Genomic DNA, 22,792 nt, shown 5'->3' with positions numbered 1-22,792 from the left:
GGGGCACCCCATGGCTAGTCCCACAGTATTGGGATCACTGTAACTGTTAGTCCTTTTTTCTCCAGGCTGTGCATGGGCTCTGTAAGCTCTGCAATTGTCATTCTTGTGTGACGTGCTTCTGCCTGTCCTCACCTGACCTCCCGTAACAACTGGAGAGTCGTCTTGTCTGTTTCCAGCCTCTCCCCTGCTCAAATTGGATCAGAACCGCATTTGTTTGATAAAATAACGAAGGGGAGAACGAACATTTTACAATTTGGAGTCTTTCCATTCGGAGGCACGTGCTGTTCTCTCCAGTTAACCTGGTCTCTGGGGTTCGAATCCCCTCTGTGTTTGGTGGTTTTAATCGAGTGGCCTGCATTTTCTTGCAGCTCAGTTTTCTTACGTGTGTTAAGCTTCAGTTTTTTTCCTATCTGTAAAGTCAGGACGAAATGGTACTTGTTCAAAAGGTTGTTCTGAAAATTGTATTCAAATAATACAGGTACTATTCTTAGCACGGTTCCTGATGGCCGACAGCAACAGCAAGGGTTGGCTGAACTCCGGGAAACCTGCTGATGTTAGGATAGATGGATAGATAGGGACTGTTTTATTGAACTCTGATTTTTTTTTAAATCTTCAATTAACTTTACTATCTCCCATAGTTCTCAAGTCATCATCAAAGAATAACTTCATTTTTTTCATTCCTAAAATTTGTACTGGACTTTTTCCTTTTCTTATCCCATTGCGTTATTCCTTATATTTTTTTACATTTCTTTAAGATTGTATTTATTTATAATATATAGGAGATATATAAAAGAGAGAGATGGACTATGAGTACAAGCCAGGGGAGTGGCACAGGGAGAAGCAGGCTCTCCACTGAGCAGAGAGCCTGACGTGGGGTTCGATCTCAGGACCCTGGGATCATGACCCGAGCTGGAGGCAGACGCTTACTGACGGAGTCACCCAGACATCCCTAAACATCCCATTTCTATTGGTGTCTCCATTTTAAAGTGGACGGGTTGACATAGCTTGCTTTATTACCAACCTCTTTCAAAATTCCCGATTTAAAAAAAAATTTTAGCTAGTTAGAAAATTGAAACGTTTTAAATCGCTTTGGCCACAAACTAAGTGGTTAATACACATTTGCCAGCTCGGTTCTGTAGGTGAGGAGCCCAGCCGACTCAGCCAGTTCCCCTGTGCTGGGTCGCCAAGCCAGAATCAAGAGCCTGAGCGCCTCTCGGGAGGCCTTGGGGAGAAGGTGCTTCCAGGCTCACTCATGTCATTGGCAGAATTCAGTTCCATGCAGCCATAGAACTGAAACCTCCACTTCTTTACTGGCTCTGAGAGTTGTTCCTACCTTCCAGAGGCTGCCTGCATTCCTTGGCTTCTGGCCCTGTCCGTCTCTGGGCCAGTAATGGCGGGTTGGGTGCCCTTCATGCTCTGAATCTCTCTTGCTCCTCACCTGCGTCTCTCCGACTCCAGCTGGAGAGGCTGCTCTGTTTTTAAGGACTCACGTGATCAGGTTACCGTGCTAGGACAGTCTCCTTATCTTGAGGTCCATAACCATAACCCCATCAGCAGAATTCCTTTTGCCATACAATTCAGCATATTCATAAATTCTAGGGCCTATGGTGTGAGCATCTTTGGGGCGGCCGTTATTCTGCGTCAAGCTCTAGGTTTTTATGTTCATCACTTTTTATCACTGTTTTCCTGGAAGACAGTGTGCCTTTACGAGCTGTGGTTTAGACACTTTTTAATATTTTTTTTTACGTATTTTATTTCTGAATACTTTTTCTGTTTGTCATGGGTCAGAACATGCACCTACAGAATCCAGCTGTCTTCAATGTCGGGTTACTTAGGTTCTCTCTCACTTTGTCTCTACAAACTGCCATTTTAAAAAGTCCTTTTTGGGGGTGTCTGGGTGGCTCAGTCAGTTAAGTGTCTGACTCGTGATTTTGGCTCTCGTCATGATCTCAGGGTTGTGGGATCGAGTCCCGCATCAGGCTCCCTGCTCAGCATGGAGCCTGCTTCTCCCTCTCCCTCTGCCTGTTTCTTCCTCTACTTGTGCTTGCCCTCTTTCTGTCAAATAAATAAATAAGTAAAATCTTAAAAAAAAAAAGAAAAAGATGACCATGATAAACTTGGCCAGCTCCCCCTGCTCATGCTCTCTCTCTGTGCCAAATAAATAAATCGAGTCTTTAAGAAAATAAACAGACAAACAATAATAAATGAAAAATATTTAAAAATCCACAGAAGAAAATCATCCTAGTTTATGCATAAAGGTTGAGTTGCCATAGCTGTTTTTTGGGTTTTTTTGTCCTCTGAAATCTCTCATGGCTAATCTGGATAGCGCTAGCATCTGATGTTTAAGAGGACCCTAGAAAGGACCTCTGAAAACCAACTTGAAACATCCCGGGTACCTTAGGAAAGCCCCGGAGGCAGCCTTCATTTGCCTTGTTGGGAAAGGGGGTGTGAGCTCTCTTGCCTGCTCCATATTCCATGAGGGTTCTGGATCACAGGAGACCCAGGAGTTCAGCCTGAATGAAAAACATCTGCTTCCCATTAAAGCAAAATCCCCAATTTTAAGTTTTTATTACTAAGGAGAGAGGAGGGCAAAAAATAGTGGCCATAAATGTACAGTATGCACACGGTGAGAAAATCCAAACCTTTTCAAGCTACGGACAAGAAGGGGAAGCCTCTGCTTTACACTCCAGACCCTGACATATGCAATCGCTTCCAGAAAAGAGAGATGATTCAGGAATCAGCTTTGGTAGACATATGTTCCATAAATATAGAATTACAGAGTGCATACACTACGCATGCGCATGTATACCTTTCTGTGTGTATTTAGACAAAAGATCATAGCATATGAACTACCCCATACTCACTTCATTTAACTAAGAGGAGGCCAGTCCTGCTCAATTAATACATGAATCCTAAGCGGCTCCATGCCCAGCACAGAGCCCCACCTGGGGCTCAATCCCACGTCCCTGAGATAGTGACCTGAGTGGAAATCAAGAGTTGGATGCTTAGGGGTGTCTGGGGGGCTCAGTGGGTTAAGCCTCTGCCTTCGGCTCAGGTCATGATCCCAGAGTCCTGGGATCAAGCCCTGCATCGGGCTCTCTGCTCCACCGGGAGCCTGCTTCCTCCCCTCTCTCTGCCTGCCTCTCTGCCTACTTGTGATCTCTGTCTGTCAAATAAATTAAAAAAAAAAAAAAAAAGAGTTGGATGCTTAACTGCCTGAGCCACCCAGGTGCCCTTTCCTCATCTCAAATTTAGTCAGGCTTTTCCTTTCCAGTTCTATGGGGGAAACATCAAGGAAAGAAAAGAGCATTGTGCAAATATTCTAGAACGCCTCCAACCCGGGAAGTCGGGCGAGCTCTCTCCTGGCCTGGAAGGGTTAGGGCAGGAATTCCCCACTAACAGTTTTCAATACAATAAACAGAATTTGGAGGGCTTACCGGTAGCTCTTTCCTGGTCTCATGCATAGTACCGGGATTTCATTCTGCTGACTGGACTATGTCCTTGTGGACAACTGTGATGATATCTTGTCTGGAGAGACACAGCTGGGGACTCAGAGAGACCCTTATTACCCTATCTTTCTGAGATTTCAAACATTAAGCCTTGGAACTACATTTTCGTCATTTTCTGAAGTGACTTTGTGCATTATCCTGTGTGTAGAGGTGTGTATTCTCATAAACATAGGAAACGGTGCACACCACAACTTCCTCATAGCATTTATGGTATACATGTGTTCATACAACATAGTCTTTGGGAGAGCTTTGCAGTAAATGCACCCATTTAACAGGACAGCACCCACAGTTCCCTGATTTAATCTATACTGAGCTCTTCCTTGTCTAGCTCGGGGGAGTGTCTCGTGATGTAAGAGTTGCTTCAGGATATCTTACGTACCTGTATCCCTCCTGAATCTATGCTTTTAAATTCAGTGCAGGAATTGGCAAACATCTTCTGCAAAGGCCCGGACAGTAAATATTTTAGGCTTTCTTGGCTAAAGTGTGTCTGTTGCAGATTCCCAGCTCAGCCACATAGCACGAAATCTAGCAGAATTTATGCTGTTCACAAAAATGTTTTCTTTCTTTCACACCTCACCCATCCAGTTAAAGCCGTCAAAGTCATTCTTAGCTAGTAGGTTCTAGAAAAACAAAAGAGCTGGAATTGACCTGTAGTCATAGGTGGACAACCTCAGGTTCAGCGGATAATAATTCAGGGTCAGAAATAAATGCTTTATTCACCTAGACGGTGGAATACCCAAGATATTTTCAGGAAGATGAAGTTCCGTGTATTTACGCAAACAGAAGAGGATATGAAAGCATTATTGCTCTGCCGAAAACATCTGTTGTCTTGGAGCTTAGCTCCTAAATATTGAGGGTTTAATAAAAACCCTGCCAGTTAAAGGATAAGCTTGATAAAGGTTAGATGAATAAATATTGATGAAAAGTCTCCACATTATAAAAGAAATCAGGTTAGAAATTATCACTGTGGAATGGCATCTGGATTACCAAATTTTAAAAAAACTAATGATATCTATTTTTACTCTATTTATTTATTCATTTATTTATTTTTACTGCTATGTTAGTCACCATACAGTACATCATTAGTTTTTGATGTAGAGTTCCTGATTTGTTGTTTGCATCTAACCCCCAGGGTTCCAGGCAATTTTAAATATTTATTTATTTATTTGAGAGAGAGAGAAAGAGAGACAGTGCGTGGGGAGGGGCAGAAGGAGAGCGAGAGAGAGAGAAGCAGACTAAGCTAAGTGTGGAGCCAGACGCAGGACTCGATCTCACAACCCCAGGATTATGACCTGAAATGAAATCAGGAGTCAGACTCCAACTGAGCCAAGCCGGGGCCCCCTGATTTTCAGGATATTATGCAAAGGTCACAGCACAGAACTTGAGTTATAGAACAGATGCGAACATGCAGTGTATCTCTAGGGATAATTCTGTTTTTAATAAGATTCAAGGGGCACCTAGGTGGCTTAGTCAGTTGGGCATCTGCCTTCGGCTCAGGTCATGATCTCAGGGTCCTGGGATCGAGCCCTGTGACTGGCTCTCTGCTCAGCAGGGAGCCTGCTTCCCACACCCCCTCTCTCTGCCTGCCTCTCTGCCTACTTGTGCTGTCTCTCTCTGTCAAATAAACAAATCATATCTTAAAAAAAAATAAGGTTTGAAAATGTGTTGATGACATAATTGAGCATCCATGGAAGTGTAGCATTTCTAATGTTCTGACTCCCCTCAGAATGAAGTCACTTTTTCACCTCAGAGAATGCTTCTCTTTCCTCAGTGGCCTAAATGTAACGGTTGTGTGTCCCCCACCCTCCACCCTGGTTTTCCGTAGGTTCATTCCGGAGCCCTGGTCAGCCTGCAGCACCACGTGTGGCCCGGGCGTCCAGGTCCGAGAGGTCAAGTGCCGCGTGCTCCTCACGTTCACGCAGACGGAGACTGAACTGCCTGAGGAGGAGTGTGAGGGCCCCGAACTGCCCACCGAGCGGCCTTGCCTCCTCCAGCCGTGTGACGAGGGCCCTGCCTCCCGCGAGCCGGACGCGTCTCTCCAGGAGGACGGCAGGATGACTTACCACTGGGAGTATGCCGGCTTCACCCCTTGCACAGCAACATGCCTGGGAGGTACTTGACTCTCCCTTGGGGGCAGTCCTGTCTCGTGTCTCTGACGGTTTGAGAAATCCCAAAATCACACGGGTGCCAGATGCAAGTTAGAAAAGTCGGAAGGAGGGGAAATCGTTTGAATAACTGAAAACTTGCCGTTTCTTTCTTTCTTTTCCATCACGATTATCCTCTAGAAGATGAAGGGTAGTGGGATTGCATCCTGGCCAAGAAAATGGTGTGATCCTTTGGTCCTAGCATTTGCATAAGTGAGATGGGGAAAGAGGCTACTGTCTAAAATGAAATAAATAGGAAACTGCAGGATGGATGAATGGAGGCAGTCTTGCCTGTAACCAGTGTTCTGAGGTGAGGCGGCCTGGGATTGTCTGGTGGTGCCCTGTCAGGACTTATCCTCAGAATATAGTAAGTTCATATGGTGCATTGGGCCAGGAGCCAGCGAGGAATGAGCCGATGACTGCGGTTCACGTGGGTGCATGTGGAGTCATGTGCGCGGCCAGTGGACCTGTTCGGAGTAGGGGCTGGGGGGTCTCAACTGTGTGGCATTGGCCCTAGGATTATTGAACATTCCAGGATCCTAGAAGGAGTGGATGAGTAGAGAGCAGGAGTCCAGATGGCCCTTCTCCAGGGCTGTCTTTTGGAAGGAAATAGAAATAACTGGAAAGCTAGATCGTCTACTGAGGTGAAGGTGGCTCACGCAGTCAGGAATCCAGAACTCCTGACATGCTATCCTTGGACTCTGCTGGCTGCAGTGGTAGGAAGAATACAAAAAGCTGCTGCCTTTGGAGGCCGTTGGGTCAAGTTCATGCCCCACTCCTCCTGGTGGTCCTGAGCTCATTACTTGGAACGCCCTATCGGGTCTTGGAGCTCATAGTCCCATCACTGTGCCTACGCCCCTCACTCTTTGTTCCCCAGGCTCTTACGTAAGTTCCCGGTCCTTCCCATCCAGTCTCCAAGACCTGATGGTATTTGTCTCTCTCCTGTCATAAGTCAGCCTCTGAACCCACCTCTCCTGACACAGACACCTGTGCTCTGACTTTGCCAGCCTGCAGCGGACGAGGATGGAGTGGGATATGTTCTACCCCCAGGCTTCTGCGAGGCGGCTGCTTCCTTTCATATGGACTAATGCATACAGAATTTGAGAAAAGAACCCTTAGCTGTCCCTGCGTTCTCTGTGCTCTCCTATTTGCTTCCCCCCGTTTTTAGAAGCCTACCCAGCTACCAAGGAATTTAGATTTTCTTATTCACCTGGACCCTAATTTGCTGCCAGGACATGTAATCTCAGCCACACCTGTGCTGCTGCCCAGAACTCGACTCCTGCTGAGTTCAGGACCCTGGACACCACCCTTGTTGTAACTTGGAAACCTTAACTTTTTTTTTTAATTAAAATTCAACTAATTAACATAGCTTGTGTTATTAGTTTCAGAGGTACACTTTAGCGTTTGGTCAGTTGCACGTAACACCCAGTGCTCATTACTTGAAGTGCCCTCGTTAATGCTGTCACCCAATTACCCCATCCCCCGCACCCTTCCAGCAACCCTCGGTTTGTTCCCTAGCGTGGTTCTCCTGTGGTTTGTCTCCCTCTCTGATTTCATCTTATTTTCTTTTTCCCTCCCTTCTCCTTTTGATATGTCCTTGGCGATAATGGGAACTGGTACTTTCTTGATGAGTCTGGAGAATCCCTCTAGAGCCGGTTGCTATGATGTAAGAATGGTCCCCTATTCAACCGCAGTTATAGATGTTGGAACTTTCTTCCACGTTACTGCAAAATGTCAGCTGTCTATACCACTTCTGAACCACCACATTCCTGTAGTTTCACCAGAAGCCTGGGTCTTTGTCTTTTGTTATGAGAGCAGAAAAGAACCCTACTATTGCTGGCATGTCTTCAAATCTGTTAATCTCAAGTTTTGTTTTGTTTTGTTTTTAAGAGATTTTTACATTTATTTTAGAGTGAGGAGGGGAGAGAGCAGCAGGGGGAGGGCCAGAGGGAGAGAATCTGAAGCAGACTCTGAACTGAACGTAGAGCCCGGTGCAGAGCTCGAAACCACAACCTTGAGATCACGACCTGAGCTAAATTCAAGAGCCAGATATCTAACTAGTGGAGCCACCCAGGTGCCCCTCAAGCTTTTGAATGTTGACTTTGGTAGAATCACTATTTTGTCTAGTACTCTGTCATCCTTGGTTTTAGTTCTTTCCCTGATTGGAAAGCCCCCCCCCCCCATTTGGGAAAGCACACTTGTTGGTTCCTTGGGACTAACAGAGCAGTTGGAGATGCCCAAGGGAAAATGACCAAGTTAATTCTGATTCAGTTGGTGGAGTCTGTTAGCCCTCGTCCTTGAAGCTTAATGCCAAAATGTTAGACTCTGCTGCTGTCTTGTGTACCAAGGTGGCGCAGGGTCCACCTCCAGGATGGCTGAACCCGTGGGAATGACTTTCTTTTTCCTTTTTCTTTCTGTCCTTTTTTTTTTTTTGTAATAGCTCTATTGAAATGTAATTCACATACCGTCCAATTTATGCATTTGAACTATACAATTTGGCAGATTTTAGTATATTCACAAAGTTGGGCAACATCATCACTATCAATGTTAGAACTCTTTAACCCCCAAAGAATCCTGTACCCTTAAGCACTTGTTCCCTATTTTTACTCAAACCCCCATTTTCCCTGCCAGTGGCAGCCTGTGGCAGCCACTAATCTACTTTCCGTCTACCCTGGACACTTCGCATAAATGGAATCACATAATAGGATCATTTGTCTTCTTTCACGTCATGTATATTTCTAGCTGAAGTTCCTCCATGGTTTAGCATGAATCTACTTCATTCCTTTTTTTTTTTTAAGATTTTATTTATTTATTTGACAGACAGAGATCACAAGTAGGCAGAGAGAGAGGGGGAAGCAGGCTCCCTGCTGAGCAGAGAGCCCCATGCGGGACTCGATCCCAGGACCCTGAGATCATGACCTGAGCCGAAGGCAGCGACTTAACCCACTGAGCCACCCAGGAGCCCTACTTCATTCCTTTTTATGACTAATATTATTATGCTATGTGAATATACCACATTTCATTTATCCATTCATTGGTTGGAAATATGGATTATTTGCACGTGTTGGGTGTTGTAGATACCACTGCTGTGATCCTTCAGGTACACATTTTTGTATGGACATATTTTTATTTCACTTCTCTTGTGTATATACCTCGGAGTAGAAGAATGAGCTTTGAATCCATTTAACACATCCAGGTTTTGTGAAACTTGGATAATCATGTCTCTCCTCATTGGTATTGAGGCCTTTGGGGACCACTGTGAGAAGGGAAACTGCCTTAAATGTCAGAAGTACAGTTCAGCACTCAGATGGTTGGTGTGATGTTGCCCATTTATTTTCTGATGTCACTTCGTGAACACGGGAGGATTTTACAAAATCCTTTTACATTTTACAGATTGTGACAGAGGTCAGCTTGGGAATCTTTCAGTACTCAGTTACACAGCAATTTAGCCTTGTGAAGGTGCGTTATGTTGTTTAATCCTAGAATAATATCATTTACATGAACCTTGGATGTCCACTAACCCGAATTTCATAGTTAGGGAAACTGAGGCCCAGAGCCCATCACAAGGTCCAAAACAGAAAATAATTCTCACCCTTCACAGAGGTTTGGTTGAATGGTAAGTGGATACAATAAGCTTTTTAACCCAGCAGAAGTAATGTTTTTTTTTTTATTTTTTATAAACATATATTTTTATCCCCAGGGGTACAGGTCTGTGAATCACCAGGTTTACACACTTCACAGCACTCACCAAATCACATACCCTCCCCAATGTCCATAATCCCACCCCCTTCTCCCAAACCCCCTCCCCCTGGCAACCCTCAGTTTGTTTTGTGAGATTAATCACTTATGGTTTGTCTCCCTCCCAATCCCATCTTGTTTCATTTATTCTTCTTCTACCCACTTAAGCCTCCATGTTGCATCACCACTTCCTCATATCAGGGAGATCATATGATAGTTGTCTTTCTCTGCTTGACTTATTTCGCTAAGCATGATACGCTCTAGTTCCATCCATGTTGTTGCAAATGGCAAGATTTCATTTCTTTTGATGGCTGCATAGTATTCCATTGTGTATATATACCACATCTTCTTGATCCATTCATCGGTTGATGGACATCTAGGGTCTTTCCATAGTTTGGCTATTGTGGACATTGCTGCTATAAACATTCGGGTGCATGTGCCCCTTTGGATCACTACATTTGTATCTTTAGGGTAAATACCCAATAGTGCAATTGCTGGGTCATAGGGCAGTTCTATTTTCAACATTTTGAGGAACCTCCATGCTGTTTTCCAGAGTGGCTGCACCAGCTTGCATTCCCACCAACAGTGTAGGAGGGTTCCCCTTTCTCCGCATCCTCGCCAGCATCTGTCATTTCCTGACTTGTTGATTTTAGCCATTCTGACTGGTGTGAGGTGATATCTCATTGTGGTTTTGATTTGTATTTCCCTCATGCCGAGTGATATGGAGCACTTTTTCATGTGTCTGTTCGCCATCTGGATGTCTTCTTTGCAGAATCTTCCTAGGAACAACGCAAAAGGCAAGGGAAGCAAGGGAAAAAATGAACTACTGGGATTTCATCAAGATCAAAAGCTTTTGCACAGCAAAGGGAACAGTTAACAAAATCAAAAGACAACTGACAGAATGGGAGAAGATATTTGCAAACGACATATCAGATAAAGGACTAGTGTCCAGAATCTATAAAGAACTTAGCAAACTCAACACCCAAAGAACAAATAATCCAATCAAGAAGTAATGTTTTTAACTCTGTGGGCTCAAACTTAAATTTTCCTTTTAAATAGATCACTAAATTCTGTAAAACTGAAGGCCCAATGCTCAAAACCCAAATCCTCGATAAAGGCAGGGAGCCGCTCGTCTGTTCTGTGCTAGACTCGTGGCTCTAGGTTCTGGGGTCAGCATCAGGATAGAAAATGAATAGGACACCGTCCTTGACTCAGTGCATCTCAGCTCTTGGTTATTTTCCTTGACTGTCTTGACGGCGCTACTTAGACACAGTGATACTCGCCTCTCTGTGATGCATTTCAGTGGCTTTTGGAGGCTTAGCCTCTACGAGTCCTCCTGGCCTATGGTTACAAGCGTTGGTTTTAACCCTCATCCTGGTCTGCCGTAACTGAATACCACAGGAAAATAGGATTTCCCCAGGCACCTGGCTATTTCTCCAACATTCCTGTTTCTGATAGAAAAGTAATATAGGCAAACTGCAGATTTCTGAAAAGATAAGCCTTTCGTTACATCTTGACAATCTGTGTACTTGTGTCTTCTAACTTATCTTCACATCATACAGAAAATCAATTAATCTGTTCGTCGGAATTGCTGATACTTGAGAAGATTTCCTGAATCTGTTCTCACATGGGAGTGGCAACAGAGAATTCTTTTTTCATTCCCGAAAGCATGAAGAATGCAGACATATTGAATTTCCAGCTTCCAGGGGGCACGTGTGTATGTGCAGCCTTGCGTGTGCATGTGTATGTGCGTGCCCACACACACAGACGTCCTGGAAGATCGGTTTGCCTTTCCAAGGACCCCCACCCCCCGTGCAAAGGTTTTTTTTTTTTTTTTCCCATAAATTAAAAAAATTTTTTTTTGCATAAATTTTTAAATTTATTTTTTATTTATTTTCAGCATAACAGTATTCATTATTTTTGCACCATACCCAGTGCTCCATGCAATTTGTGCCCTCTATAATACCCGCCACCTGGTACCCCAACTTCCTACCCCCGCCCCTTCAAAACCCTCAGATTGTTTTTCAGAGTCCATAGTCTCTCATGGTTCACCTCCCCTTCCAATTTCCCCCAACTCCCTTCTCCTCTCTGAAGGTTTTGTAACTTATTACATCATAAACATTCCTCACCAGAACATTTGTTTGTATTTTATGTTATTTGTTGCACTTACGACCTTCAATTTTTACCTTCCTTTTCTCTAACCGCACAGGCTAGTAGCAGATCGCATGGACTTGAAGCCTGGTCGCACTTTGAGCCTTAGCTCTGCCGCTCTCTTCCAGCCACTTATGTAAGTTTGTAGAGGCTCATTTTTGTGAGATGCAAAGAGCCATGCCTCCTTCATGAGGCTGAAGGAAAGGACTGAGTGTGCTTATTTAACAAGGTGATGTAGGAGAAGTGCCTAATCACAGCGCGTGGCACGTGGTCTATGATAAGTGTTAGTGGGATGATTATTTGATTATAGAATAATAATAGAGCATTCTTCTTCTAATGCTCCTATTTTTTTCACTTTTAAAAGATCTGATTTTCTGAGCTACTCTTAAAATATCTACTCATTTTCGAATCCATTCTTATGAATTCTCTAAGTAAAATAATCATCCGTAATGAAAGATGGTTTCATTTTTCCCTTTCAAATAGTTATTTATCTTATGTAAGCGTTATGTCTCATTGCATCCTCTGGGATCACAAAAACAGCGGTGAGCAGTGCGGGCAAGGCCAAGCTTCCCTTTGTCCTGAAAGGGGCAGGAACCTCTGTTGTTCTCAAAAATAACATTCTACAAATAGTGGTCGCATGTTTCTTTGTGGTAGGCGCTGGGCTAGGTGATGGTGACTCCGTCGTCCCTAACTCACACGGGGGGGGGGGTGCTGATCACATAATCCCACACATGTATGTAACTCACAGCTGGTGATAGCAAAAGAGATACATGGTGCTAAGGAGGCATATAATAGACTTGACCTAATTAGGGAAGTCAGGGGAAGCTTCCCTAAAAGCAATGACACTGGAACTTAAATCTGAAAGATGAGGAATTCGTTCAGCAAACGAAAGAGCAGGTGGGTGGCAGGTGCATGGTCCGTCCTGGGAATGAAGAAGGCAGGTGCAGCCGGAACACTCCGGAAGACGGCGAGCTGACGCCGGGGAGGAAGGCAGGGGCCGATGACTGCGTTACGCAAAGCTGACTTGGTTCTTGATCCCCAGATCAAAGGGATGCCACTCAGAGAACCAAAGTGGGAGTTACAGGATCCAACTTGTATTTATTTCAAAAAGGTGAGCCCAGATGTACTGTAAAAAAAAAGGGGGGGGGTTGGAAGGGATAAGCACAGACGTAAGGGAGGCCGTGGTAAGAAGCCGTTGTCTCATCCAGGTGAGGGCTTGGCGTTTGGTGGTATGGATGCTGGAGATGGTGGACGGCAGATGACTTAGAGAGACGGGTTGGAGGCGGGAGTCTGTGTGTGGAGGAGGTGAGGGGGAGTGAGGTGGCCAGTCCGAGTCTGGATTCTTCTCTGGGATGACGCGTGCTCCCCGGAGGACCACTTGGGCACAAGGAAATCACGCGTTCAGTTCCGGATGGAATGACTTCAACATGCCTTCGGACTTCCCCCAGTAGGGATGCTAAGTAGACCGTTGCACGCGTGAATCCGAGGCAAAGTGCGAAGATGTAGCTGGACATAGACATTCACGAGTCATCTGTGTGCGGAGAGCGCCGAAGCCGGGGTAGGAACGAGAATCTCGGGGAAGAGAGCGGGAGGCCGCTGGTGACTGAGAGTCCGCTTTGAAAGGATGGAGGAAGGAGCCACGGGTGGCTATGTTAGAGATGAAAGGAATAGATACTTTGGGGGCAAAATTAGTGATAGAGAACACAGAGAAGGCGAAAAGGCTAGAAGGCATCATGGGTTGTGCGTGTTGTGTTTGTCAATGCCCGAGTGGCTCGGGGACACTTACAAGGAAGTGAGAAAGCTCCGGCGTGAAATCAAAAGGCGAAGTCATCCACAGGTTTCCTGGGAAGATGGAAAGGAGAGGAAGTGACCCATGGGTAGAGCTCGGTCTCGAGATGTGGAAGAGGCAGCTCCTAATGGAAACAGGCCAGGCTTCTCTGTGTGCAAGAAGCAGTGGGTCTCTGTGCCTGATGGCAGGAAGTTCCTGGTGCTTTTGTGTGTGTATGTGTGAGTGCGTTTGTGTGTGAGTGATTTGGGGAGCGAATGCAGCAATGTGGGAGGTCACGGCACACTGCTCTTACCCGACTGACTACAATGGGCTGGTATAGGATCCGGGAATGGCATCACACGTGTCGGTGTCCCCCGTTTCACAGGGCAGAGTCCAAGCACGACTCCCCACAGGGGGAAGGGGGACGCTGCAACCCCAGCCGGCCCCTGGGGCTCCTGCTCGCTCACTCCGCACGGAGATGTGCTTCCGATGCGGAGGGGCCGCCACCGCTGTCTTGTTCTCTCCAGAGCTCTGAGTCCCGACGGGCCCGGAGCTGTCGTCTCTTCCAGCCAGTCTGCGTGCAGGGGTGGCTTCCTGTCAGGCTCCAGCAAAGCCTGGGCTGCGTGTCACGCTCCACCCCCCCGCCCCCTCCCCGGGCCACCGCCGTGCCTGCGACGCACTCACAGACCTCCCCGGTCTGCGGGGCTGCAACCTGGGCATTGAGCAGTGGAGAGGGAGGAAAACAGACTCACTGTTCTGTTCAGGGTGGCCCGGGCAGGTGCCGGTACAGGGCCACGTGCTATGAAGTAGCGACATTCTCTTTCCCTTGAACCGATGCCGCCGTCAGTGTTGTAGTCGCGGTACCATGAATCGGAGTTTTCCAGACCTCCCAACAGCGTCAAACGGTTTATGTCACGGGGCACCCAAGGGGCTCAGTCAGTGAAGCGTCTGCTTCAGCTCAGGTTGGGATCCTGGGGTCCTGGGATCGAGCCCCATGTCAGGCTCTCTGCTCAGCAGGAAGCCTGTTTCTCCCTCTCCCTCTGCCCATCCCCACGGCTCATGCGTGCTCTCTCTCCCAAATCAATAAAGAACATCTTCTAAGAAATGTTATATCATGGATGTTACCTGTTTAAAAAGTTTGAAAGCCCCGGTTCTTACCCATTCCTGTTTTCCCCTCTTGGACGGGACTGAGGCAAGAGCATTGTGGCTGGGTCTCGGACGTCATTTTCAAGACCCGCCCCCCACTCCTGGTTATTGTTGCAGTCAAGATCTTAATTTTCAAGTAATTTCCCTTATTTAGGTTTTCTTGGGGAAAAAAAAAAGGCATCCGTTTCGTGATGGTATTGTTATTATGAGCTGTTCATCTGGTCTCAGTTTGTCTTAAGCCTCTCTCTCCTCTTTTTTTTTTTGACCACAAATACTGTGGGATCCATTCACTCTTTCTGACCAAGAGTTATATAGGGAATGACGTCTAGAAAATTCCAATGGCTGGACTTGGGGGTTTTGTTGTTATTTGTTTACAGTTGGACTCTGCGGTGGTCAGAGAATGTGAGCGGCATGACCTCTGGCTTTTGGGACTTACTGCAGTTTATAGACTAATAGAGGATCGGTTCTTGTTCCTGTTCCGCTAGTGCTTCAAGACCATGTTCATGTCTCTTTCTAGGGCCCAAGGCTCTTCCGTTATTAAATCAACATACTTTTCTTACTCAATGCATTTTTTCATTTTTATCTTACAACTTGATGTAAAAATACTGGACAGAGCACCTTAAAGAGCGATGTTCTTCATCGCTCTGGGTATTTATTTCGTACTGAGAGGGGTGTGTGTGTGTGTGTGTTATGTTATTTGGAATGTTGAATTACTCAAGACTTGCGTGCAAGAAAACCAACTCATGTGAACCTGAAACCAAACAAGGAAATGTGTTAATTGGCTCTGCCTCCCTTTTTCGAATCCCTCCCCCCATGTTAATTCATTTCTTGATGAAGGCCTTGAATATGATTTCTGCCCCCGAAAGACCCTCTTATTATGACATTGTAGAAGTCAAGCATGGACTGAGGGATATTGCCTCATATGACCAAAGAGATGGATTAGAAAAAATTATACTGAAATTTTAATGCTTCATTTATTTCATAGCTCCAGAAGGCATCACCGTTACCACCCAAGTTTTGCTAAGCATAAGAAGTAAAATTATATTTATATTTTTTGCTTCTCCTTTTGACGATAAAGCTCTTATCAAGCCTCTTGAAGTGAAAAGCATTGAAGTGATCTCATAGGTTGAGTATGTGAGGTGGAAGGTATTTTTGTGGTCGTCTTTAGAAAATACATTTTACCCCAATAAGTATCCTAAGCCACCTATTGATTTTTACATTCTTTTGACTATGCTTGCTTTAAGACAGAGAATGCGGGGTCTAATATTTCATCCGAATGGTTAAATGAGATGACATTAGACCCATTGCATCTTCAGAAAACACTCCAAAATTGGCTCTGTATACATTTTCTAAAGTGTTTTGATTACAAATTAAAATACATGTACAAGGTAATCGGGCTTTTCTCTGACAAAAAAGAAAGGCAGCCCTGCTAGAAAAGGAGCATCTGTGTCCAGACAGAGTCAGGACGAAGCTTGACATTTGCGAATGGAAACTGGTGATTCAGTTGTTGCTGTGTCCCCTCGGTATCTCAAGTTAGCTAGTCCTTACTTTAAAAAAAAAAAATGTCATGGGCGATCCATGGAGATTGGAGATCGCATCCCGCTATGGCTGGGAACGTGAGATTCCAAATGAAGAAAGCAGGAGAAAATGCAGTGGAAAGAACCTCACCTCACCGATGTGTATTTTAAATATCCTTTTGGCCTATTCGGCACTCTGTAAAATACCATAAAACGGATGGATTGAAACATGGCATTCGGAAAGAGAACCACAGTCTTCAAACCTAATGGAACACACATTCTTGTGTGAAACTGAATACATTTGCATATTTCCAATAGCAGAGTCAAGTTGCTGTTACAATTTTTATGTGATTCCTTTCTCATCCGGAGTTTGATTTATACCTTGTGCAGTTCTGATTTTCCAATAATTCTTTTTGTCTCCATAGACGAAGAATAGGGGTGAAGATGTGGGCTTTGGGGCTACACGGGCCCCAAAGCAAAGATCAGCCTGTGGAAGTTTCCTGTTTGCTCAAGGACAGTCCCTGCGTGGTTGACTGTCCCTGCAGGACAAAGACAGAGCTCTGGCTTAGGAGACAGGAAATCTAATTTTTAGTTTTGAATCTATCCCCCCCCCTTTTTTTGGATGTCTTGATTTCTCTCTAAACCTCAGTGTCCTTATTATTCAACTAATGAACTGGAGATGGTGAGACCATTCTTTGGACCTCACAAGGTTATGAGGGAGGTCGGGTGCTTCTTTGGTTTTCAAGGGGAGTGTATGTGGGCAGGAAAGGTGGTGGAGTGAATATTACAGGCAGGAAGACTTTGGAAAATGCGCAGCTGTTTGCCCCCATGTGCCCCCTGCAATGCAACCTGGAATCGAGCGGCGTAGTCAGAGGCCAGCGGCTCAAGAAGTCCCCACACCCCCTCTTCCCTCCACAATAAGATATTCTAAGTCACTTGCATTTTGCTGTCTCCCACCTGCAGGCCGTCAGGAAGCCATAGCCGTGTGCTTGCACACCCAGACCCAGAGCACAGTCAGCGACAGCCTGTGCGACACGCTCCACCGTCCGCCAGCCATGAGCCAGGCTTGCAACACCGAGCCCTGCCCCCCCAGGTACGTGCTGGCCCGTGCTCCCGCGATGCCGTGTGGGACTAACACCCTCTCCCGCAGAGACACCCACGTGTGCATAGAGGCTGGTGCCCACCCTCTCCCGGCTTGGGGAGACGTTCTCTCTTCTCCATTCACCTCGTGCGGCGGCCAGATTCCTGCTGGGTGCACGGGGACCGCCGAGGTAAGCAGGAACGGTCGTTAGCCAGGTTCTTGGGAACGAACATCAGCTGGTCTGTGTTTGCAGAACCATGGAGTCCGCGGTACTGTTCTCTTCTGCCTCCTCAAGGGCACTGCTTTGCCTCCCGCCACATCGAAGGGCTCGGGCTCCGCGGTAGAGTCAGCACACGTTCCCGGTCAGTGCTCAGGCCGTGTTTGTGGAGTGACTGAGCGGATCTCCTACTTGTTAGCTACATGCCGGTTATTGCCACCGCTCCCGCTGACTTGCCTCAGATCTCAGACTGAGGGGTGCACTGGTACAGGCCCCTATGAACAGATGACGTCAACTTATTTTTGGTCTCCTTGGTCTGAAAGGTTGACCCTAAAAGTTAATCCTTTTTCCTGCTTAAGTCCTTATGAGATCCTGGGGAATTTTTTCAGAAGCGAGGCTAAGTTTTCCCCATGTTCTTCTCTCCCTGGGCGTTGCTGGCTGCAGAGGACGATGCCTCTTCATCCCTGGCTTCTGACCCAAGAGCTTCCAGAATCCAACCACCCACTTTTTCCTTCTTCAGTCCTTTGCCTTTGTTGGCTTGATCATGCTTCCATCACTAATCAATTGCCAAAAATATAGCAGTCATTCCTGGTCTGCTCCTCTCCCTCTTTGCCAGAATCTCTTACCTGCCTCTTGGTAATCATATCACCCATCTAACAAGGTACCTTTATTCCCTAAAGTCAGGTTTGCAACCTCTGGGACTCTAAGTCACGCAGGCAGATCCTTGTGTCTCCCCGGCCGTCCTGGAGTGAGGACCGGTGTATTTTATGTTTATTCAGGAAATAAGTTGGGTTCTGGAATTCTCTCGACCCTTCTGACTTTGATTCCCTGAGATGTGTTGGCTGTGATATAAAATTCCTGCCTTGGTGGTCTGAGGGAGTTGGGGGTCGGGATGGACCACGCTAGGACTCCAGCCCTCCTGCCCTGCACACGGCCTTTTTCTCCCGCGTCTGCCCCTCCAACGGGCACAGGCTCCCGGCGAGCCCGGCTCCAATGTGTGCTTTCATCTTTGGTGAGGGCACCCCTCCAGTGGGGGCAGGAACGGGGTTGTATTCCCGTGACCATATTGCCGACTTCAGCTGTAGGGTCAGGAAATCCCAGGGACGTCCTGACTCGTGTTGGAGCTACCTCGCTGTGCTCCGCTGAGAAGCAGTGAGGACCTGAGCCCAGGAACAGCACAGGGATACCTGCTTCCCTTCCTGCTTGCCTCCCCCTCCCCCATGTTTACTGCATTCCGGAATGATCCAAGATTGCCGAAGAGACATACAGGAGGGGTTTTAGGGAGGCTTGATCTAACCCGGGGTTAGGATGCTCGCTTTAACGGGTACGTCTAGACCTTTCCCAGAGCATCGGTCGTATGGGGGTAATGCTGAGTGTAGAGCTACTGGGAGTGTCCCCTTTTATCTTTGGAGAAATGACACTTCTATTAAGCTCTCATAATCCAAATTTGTTATCTACATTTCTCAGTTGTTTCTTATTCTAATACTGGAAACACTGACTTAGATATTTTTGGAAAAGCCAGGATTTCTGTTTCCTTCGCTGACACATCCCCGCCCCCGAGGCTCTGTAGATGGGAGCAGACAGCCACCCGCCTGAGCCGGGGTGAGGGACAAGGGGAAGCACAGCGAGGGGAGACACAGAGTGTCCTCCCCCAACACGTTTTCCCACGAGGTTGGAATCCTGCACCACCTCCCCTTTCTCGACGCCAGCCGGCGCGGGCCTTCTGGAAAGAGGGCTACAAACGAAACGATTTGGGATTTATACAGACTCCAAATGGTGACCACGGTTGGGCTAAGTGTGCAGTTCTGTAGTCATAAACAAGGAGGAGTGAAAAAAAGAAACGGTCACCCATAAATTTGGAGTGTGCTTTATTTCTAGCTCCAAGTCTTACTCCCCGTCAACGGAAAGCTAGTCTTCCCCCGTTGGGTCTTTCTCTGTAGCCCAAGCCATTGGCAAGTGAGGACTTGGGCACAAGTGGCCAATTAAACAGAAAATGGACACAGGTGCCAACACAAAGCAGGCTTCAGGGGCACCTGGGGGGCTCAGTCCGTGAAGCGTCTGCCTCCGGCTCAGGTCATGATCCTGGGGTCCTGGGATGGAGCCCCGCATCTGCTCCCTCTCCCACTCCCCCTGCTTGTGTTCCCTCTCTCTTTATCTCTCTCTCCATCAATTAAATAGATAAGTAAAATATTTAAAAAACAAAAACAAATAAAGCAGGGTTAAAGTGAGAGGGATTTGCCCAGCAGGGCCCACCAAGGGGGCTGAGGACATGGTGAAACTCAGTTTTGCTTTTGCAAAAACAACCCTGTTCTGATCCAGCTCTGAAAGTGAAGACTGCTGTAGTGGGTCATCATGCAATTTTTTTAGCAAAAAAAAAAAAAAAAAAGAGAGAGAGAGCGAGCGAGAGAGAAAATGCAGAATAATCGATTCTTTGTTCTAAGAAGGAGCAGACTGAGTTGCCATGACCATGACCACTGACATTACGTTCAGTGCATGGTGTAAATAACTTGATTTCATTATTTTTAGTTTCATTTTTTTAAGGCGAAGTCCAAATCATACATTTCCCTACTATTTATTCTATTTATCATAGAGTTTGAGTTTCTTCTTCTTCTTTGTGTTAAGCAGCTTTTTCTGGTTTCATTTCTCAACTGAGGATGTGGACACGATTCACGACGCCGTCTCTCTCAACCTCTTAGCAGTCCTCCCCAGCCATTCCCAACTGCCCCTGCCTCTGTGCAGAGAGATTTTGCATGAACTGTTTCCATCGTAGCCAAATAAACTCTCTCCTCTTGGGTTTCCTGCTCTGACCCACACACACAGGGATGACCTTCATAGAAATTTCTAAATCGCGGTGACCGTGAGAGGCTCCCACATAAAACCCTCCAGGAACTTTCCTTACCTGAGGATCACAGTCTGTGTTCTTTACTTTGGCATGTATGTGACCTTCCTGGGGCTGCTGTCACACAGTACTGTGGATAAGGTGGCTTAAACAACAGAAGATGATTGTCTCCGTTCTGGAGGCTGGGGAGTCCGAGATCAAGGGGCAGGCAGGGTTGGCTCCTTCTGGGACTGGGAGGGAGAACCTGGTCCAGGTCTCTCTCCCAGCTCCTGGTAGGCGTTCCTTGGCTTGTGGATGCTGTTCTCCCCAGGTTTCCATATTGTCTTCCTTCTGCTTGTCCCGTTGTCCAAACGTCCACTTTTTATGAGGGTACCAGTTATATTGGGTTGGCGCCCAATAGAAATGACGTCATCTGAATCGATCAGAGACCCTATTTCCAAATAAGATCACATTCACAGGAACTAGGAGTCAGGGCTTCAACAACTTTTGTGGGGAAATAATTCAGTCCATAGCATCCTATAAAGTCTTTTGTGCCCCTGCTTTTAGGTTCTTGGACCACATCTCCTGTTACTACCACCCTTGGCACACGCACACACACACTCACACACACGCACACATACACGGAGGCACACACATGCCCCGAGGACCGTGTCAGCAGCTACGGTAAATGTTCACCGTGACCCACGCTCGTGTTCATTCCTGCCTTTGGGCCTTTGCACATACTGTGCCCGCCGTCTGGATCTCTCTTCTCCATAAAAAAAGTGAAATCTCTCCCAGGAAAGCCGTCATTTCTCACTGGTGTAATGAAGTCCGACAGAACATGACGGAGGACCCTATGCTGAGACCCCTGAGAGAGGGGATCTCTTTATAGTTGAGAGAGGACTGGGGGTGGGCGGGGGGCATGGGGTGGTGCCCCACTTGTGCCCCCTCCAGGAATCTCAGGCAGTGCCTTAGCCCTCTGGGCCCCTCTGGGCCTCTTCATCTGAGTAATGATGGAAAATGCTGGACTTGGTGCCAGCAGGTTCCTTTCAACTCCGATTCCTTTCACCATTGAGGCTGCTTTCAAGTTGCATTTTTTTACTCAAGTCTTCAGAGCCGTGCCCGGTCTTTCAACCGGGTCTTTTCGGAATAGCCTTCCCCTGAGCTGACCAGGCGGCCATCAGTAGGGTTGAGTTCAGTCTGCAGTGCTTCCCTTCCCTGGCTCCCCAAACCCCAGCAAGAGTTAGTACCGAGTGCGGACCCTGTTTCTTAGGGCTGCTGAGGGAAGCGAGCCAACCTGTCCCGTGTGCGGCAGCAGCCCCGTGCCCTCATCTCTGGGCCTCAACAAGAATGATCACGCATTATCTTCTCCGGCACCGTCTTGCCCACAGAGCTTCCCTCCAAGCTGGGAATAATAATAGAGCGCGCAACATGTCTTGGCCACTTTGCAAAATTAAGAGTCTGTTTTTATGTGAAGGGAAATACTCTTCCTCGTTTCAAAAATTGCAAATTTAATAAACTTTTCGAAGCTTGAGAGTTATATTGGAAAAAACCCAGCAGAGACAAAGGGTGGGTGCCAAAGTGAAGGTAAGTTTACAAAAATGTTTTAGGTTCTAGAAACCAGTGGTGTAGGAATAACAGGAACAGGGTGTTGCATAATATTTTCCACACAAATATTTACTGACTCCAAGGGCAATAGCAGTAAAATATCACCCCAGGGTGAAAGTTACCACTGAGATCGGGCCGGACAGTCCATGGATCTTTGTTTACCCAAAGGCGAACGCATTTGATGAATTAGGCTGGACTCTCCAAGGTGGGGTGTTGTATGTTTATTTGCTCTTATGGAGTGACTCCCCATCCCCCCGGTCTATGCCATAACTGCTGAGTGTCTGCTATTTATGGAGTCCGGTTTTTCCAGGGGAGAGCCAGCAGCTTGTAGAAACACGCAGGGGTTACATAATGGTCCCACTCGTCTGAGGGGAGCTTTCTTCTCTGACAGCAATCGGCACTGCTAGGGAGAGAAGTCAGAAAGCAAGAGGCAAGAGTAATGTGTTTCTCTACCTCCTTGCTTTACCTTGTTACCCAATTCTCGAAGTTTAAAAAACCCTGTATTTTGTCTTCAGTCTGTTAAGAAGAAACAGTTCCCCGTTTCTTGCCTAACAGTGGTTTCATTTCCAGTCCCTTGTGCCTCTGATGGATTCTTCTAGCTATACACTTTCTTGAAAGATGATTATCCAGCAGTCATTCCAAATACGTTATATACTTAAGCTGAATTGATAGTGAAACCTCATGCTTTTAATTATTTATCCATATAGCTCGGTTGTCATCAAAATATGATATATATTTCTACTGTTGGTGAGTTCCCTCACCTCCAACGCTACTGGAAATTTAGATATAATCAGTTACTACCCAGCTAATTGGTAGGCTTCCAGTTAAGCTGGTGTTTTAATTTTACCTTCTGTTCCAAACACAGATCAATGGTAGAGGCAGTGTAAGTGCAGGGAAATTAAAACAACACACTGAAGACCATATCATGAAAAGAACTATGTGGGCCGGGAATGGAAAGAAAGTGTGAAGTGGTGAGTGAAAACAGACCTGTGGTTCTTGTGGACTTGAGACCCCAAGCAGTCAAGACTCATGAGAGTTCAGTTCCATAGAAGGTAGGGCCGAAATATCTTCCTTTTTACTGATTAGAAAGAACCA

General features: G+C 46.5%; 1 protein-coding gene across 1 annotated transcript in view; it reads left to right on the top strand.

Annotated features, from left to right (window-relative positions):
• ADAMTSL3 (ADAMTS like 3) overlaps positions 1-22,792 on the top strand; it is a 339,169-nt gene that overhangs the window by 222,863 nt on the left and 93,514 nt on the right. The window contains exons 15-16 of the mRNA XM_045067215.1: positions 5,335-5,621; positions 16,937-17,066. Coding sequence (XP_044923150.1) covers positions 5,335-5,621; positions 16,937-17,066 — 417 coding nt within the window. The remainder of the gene's footprint in view (positions 1-5,334; positions 5,622-16,936; positions 17,067-22,792) is intronic.

This window comes from Mustela putorius, unplaced genomic scaffold, assembly GCF_011764305.1.
Source record: "Mustela putorius furo isolate JIRA1106 unplaced genomic scaffold, ASM1176430v1.1 tig00003875_pilon_pilon_pilon, whole genome shotgun sequence".
In the NCBI taxonomy this organism is placed as follows: Eukaryota; Metazoa; Chordata; class Mammalia; order Carnivora; family Mustelidae; genus Mustela; species Mustela putorius.
Note: the sequence above shows the minus strand (reverse complement) of the source record. Positions and strands in the feature narration are given on the sequence as shown.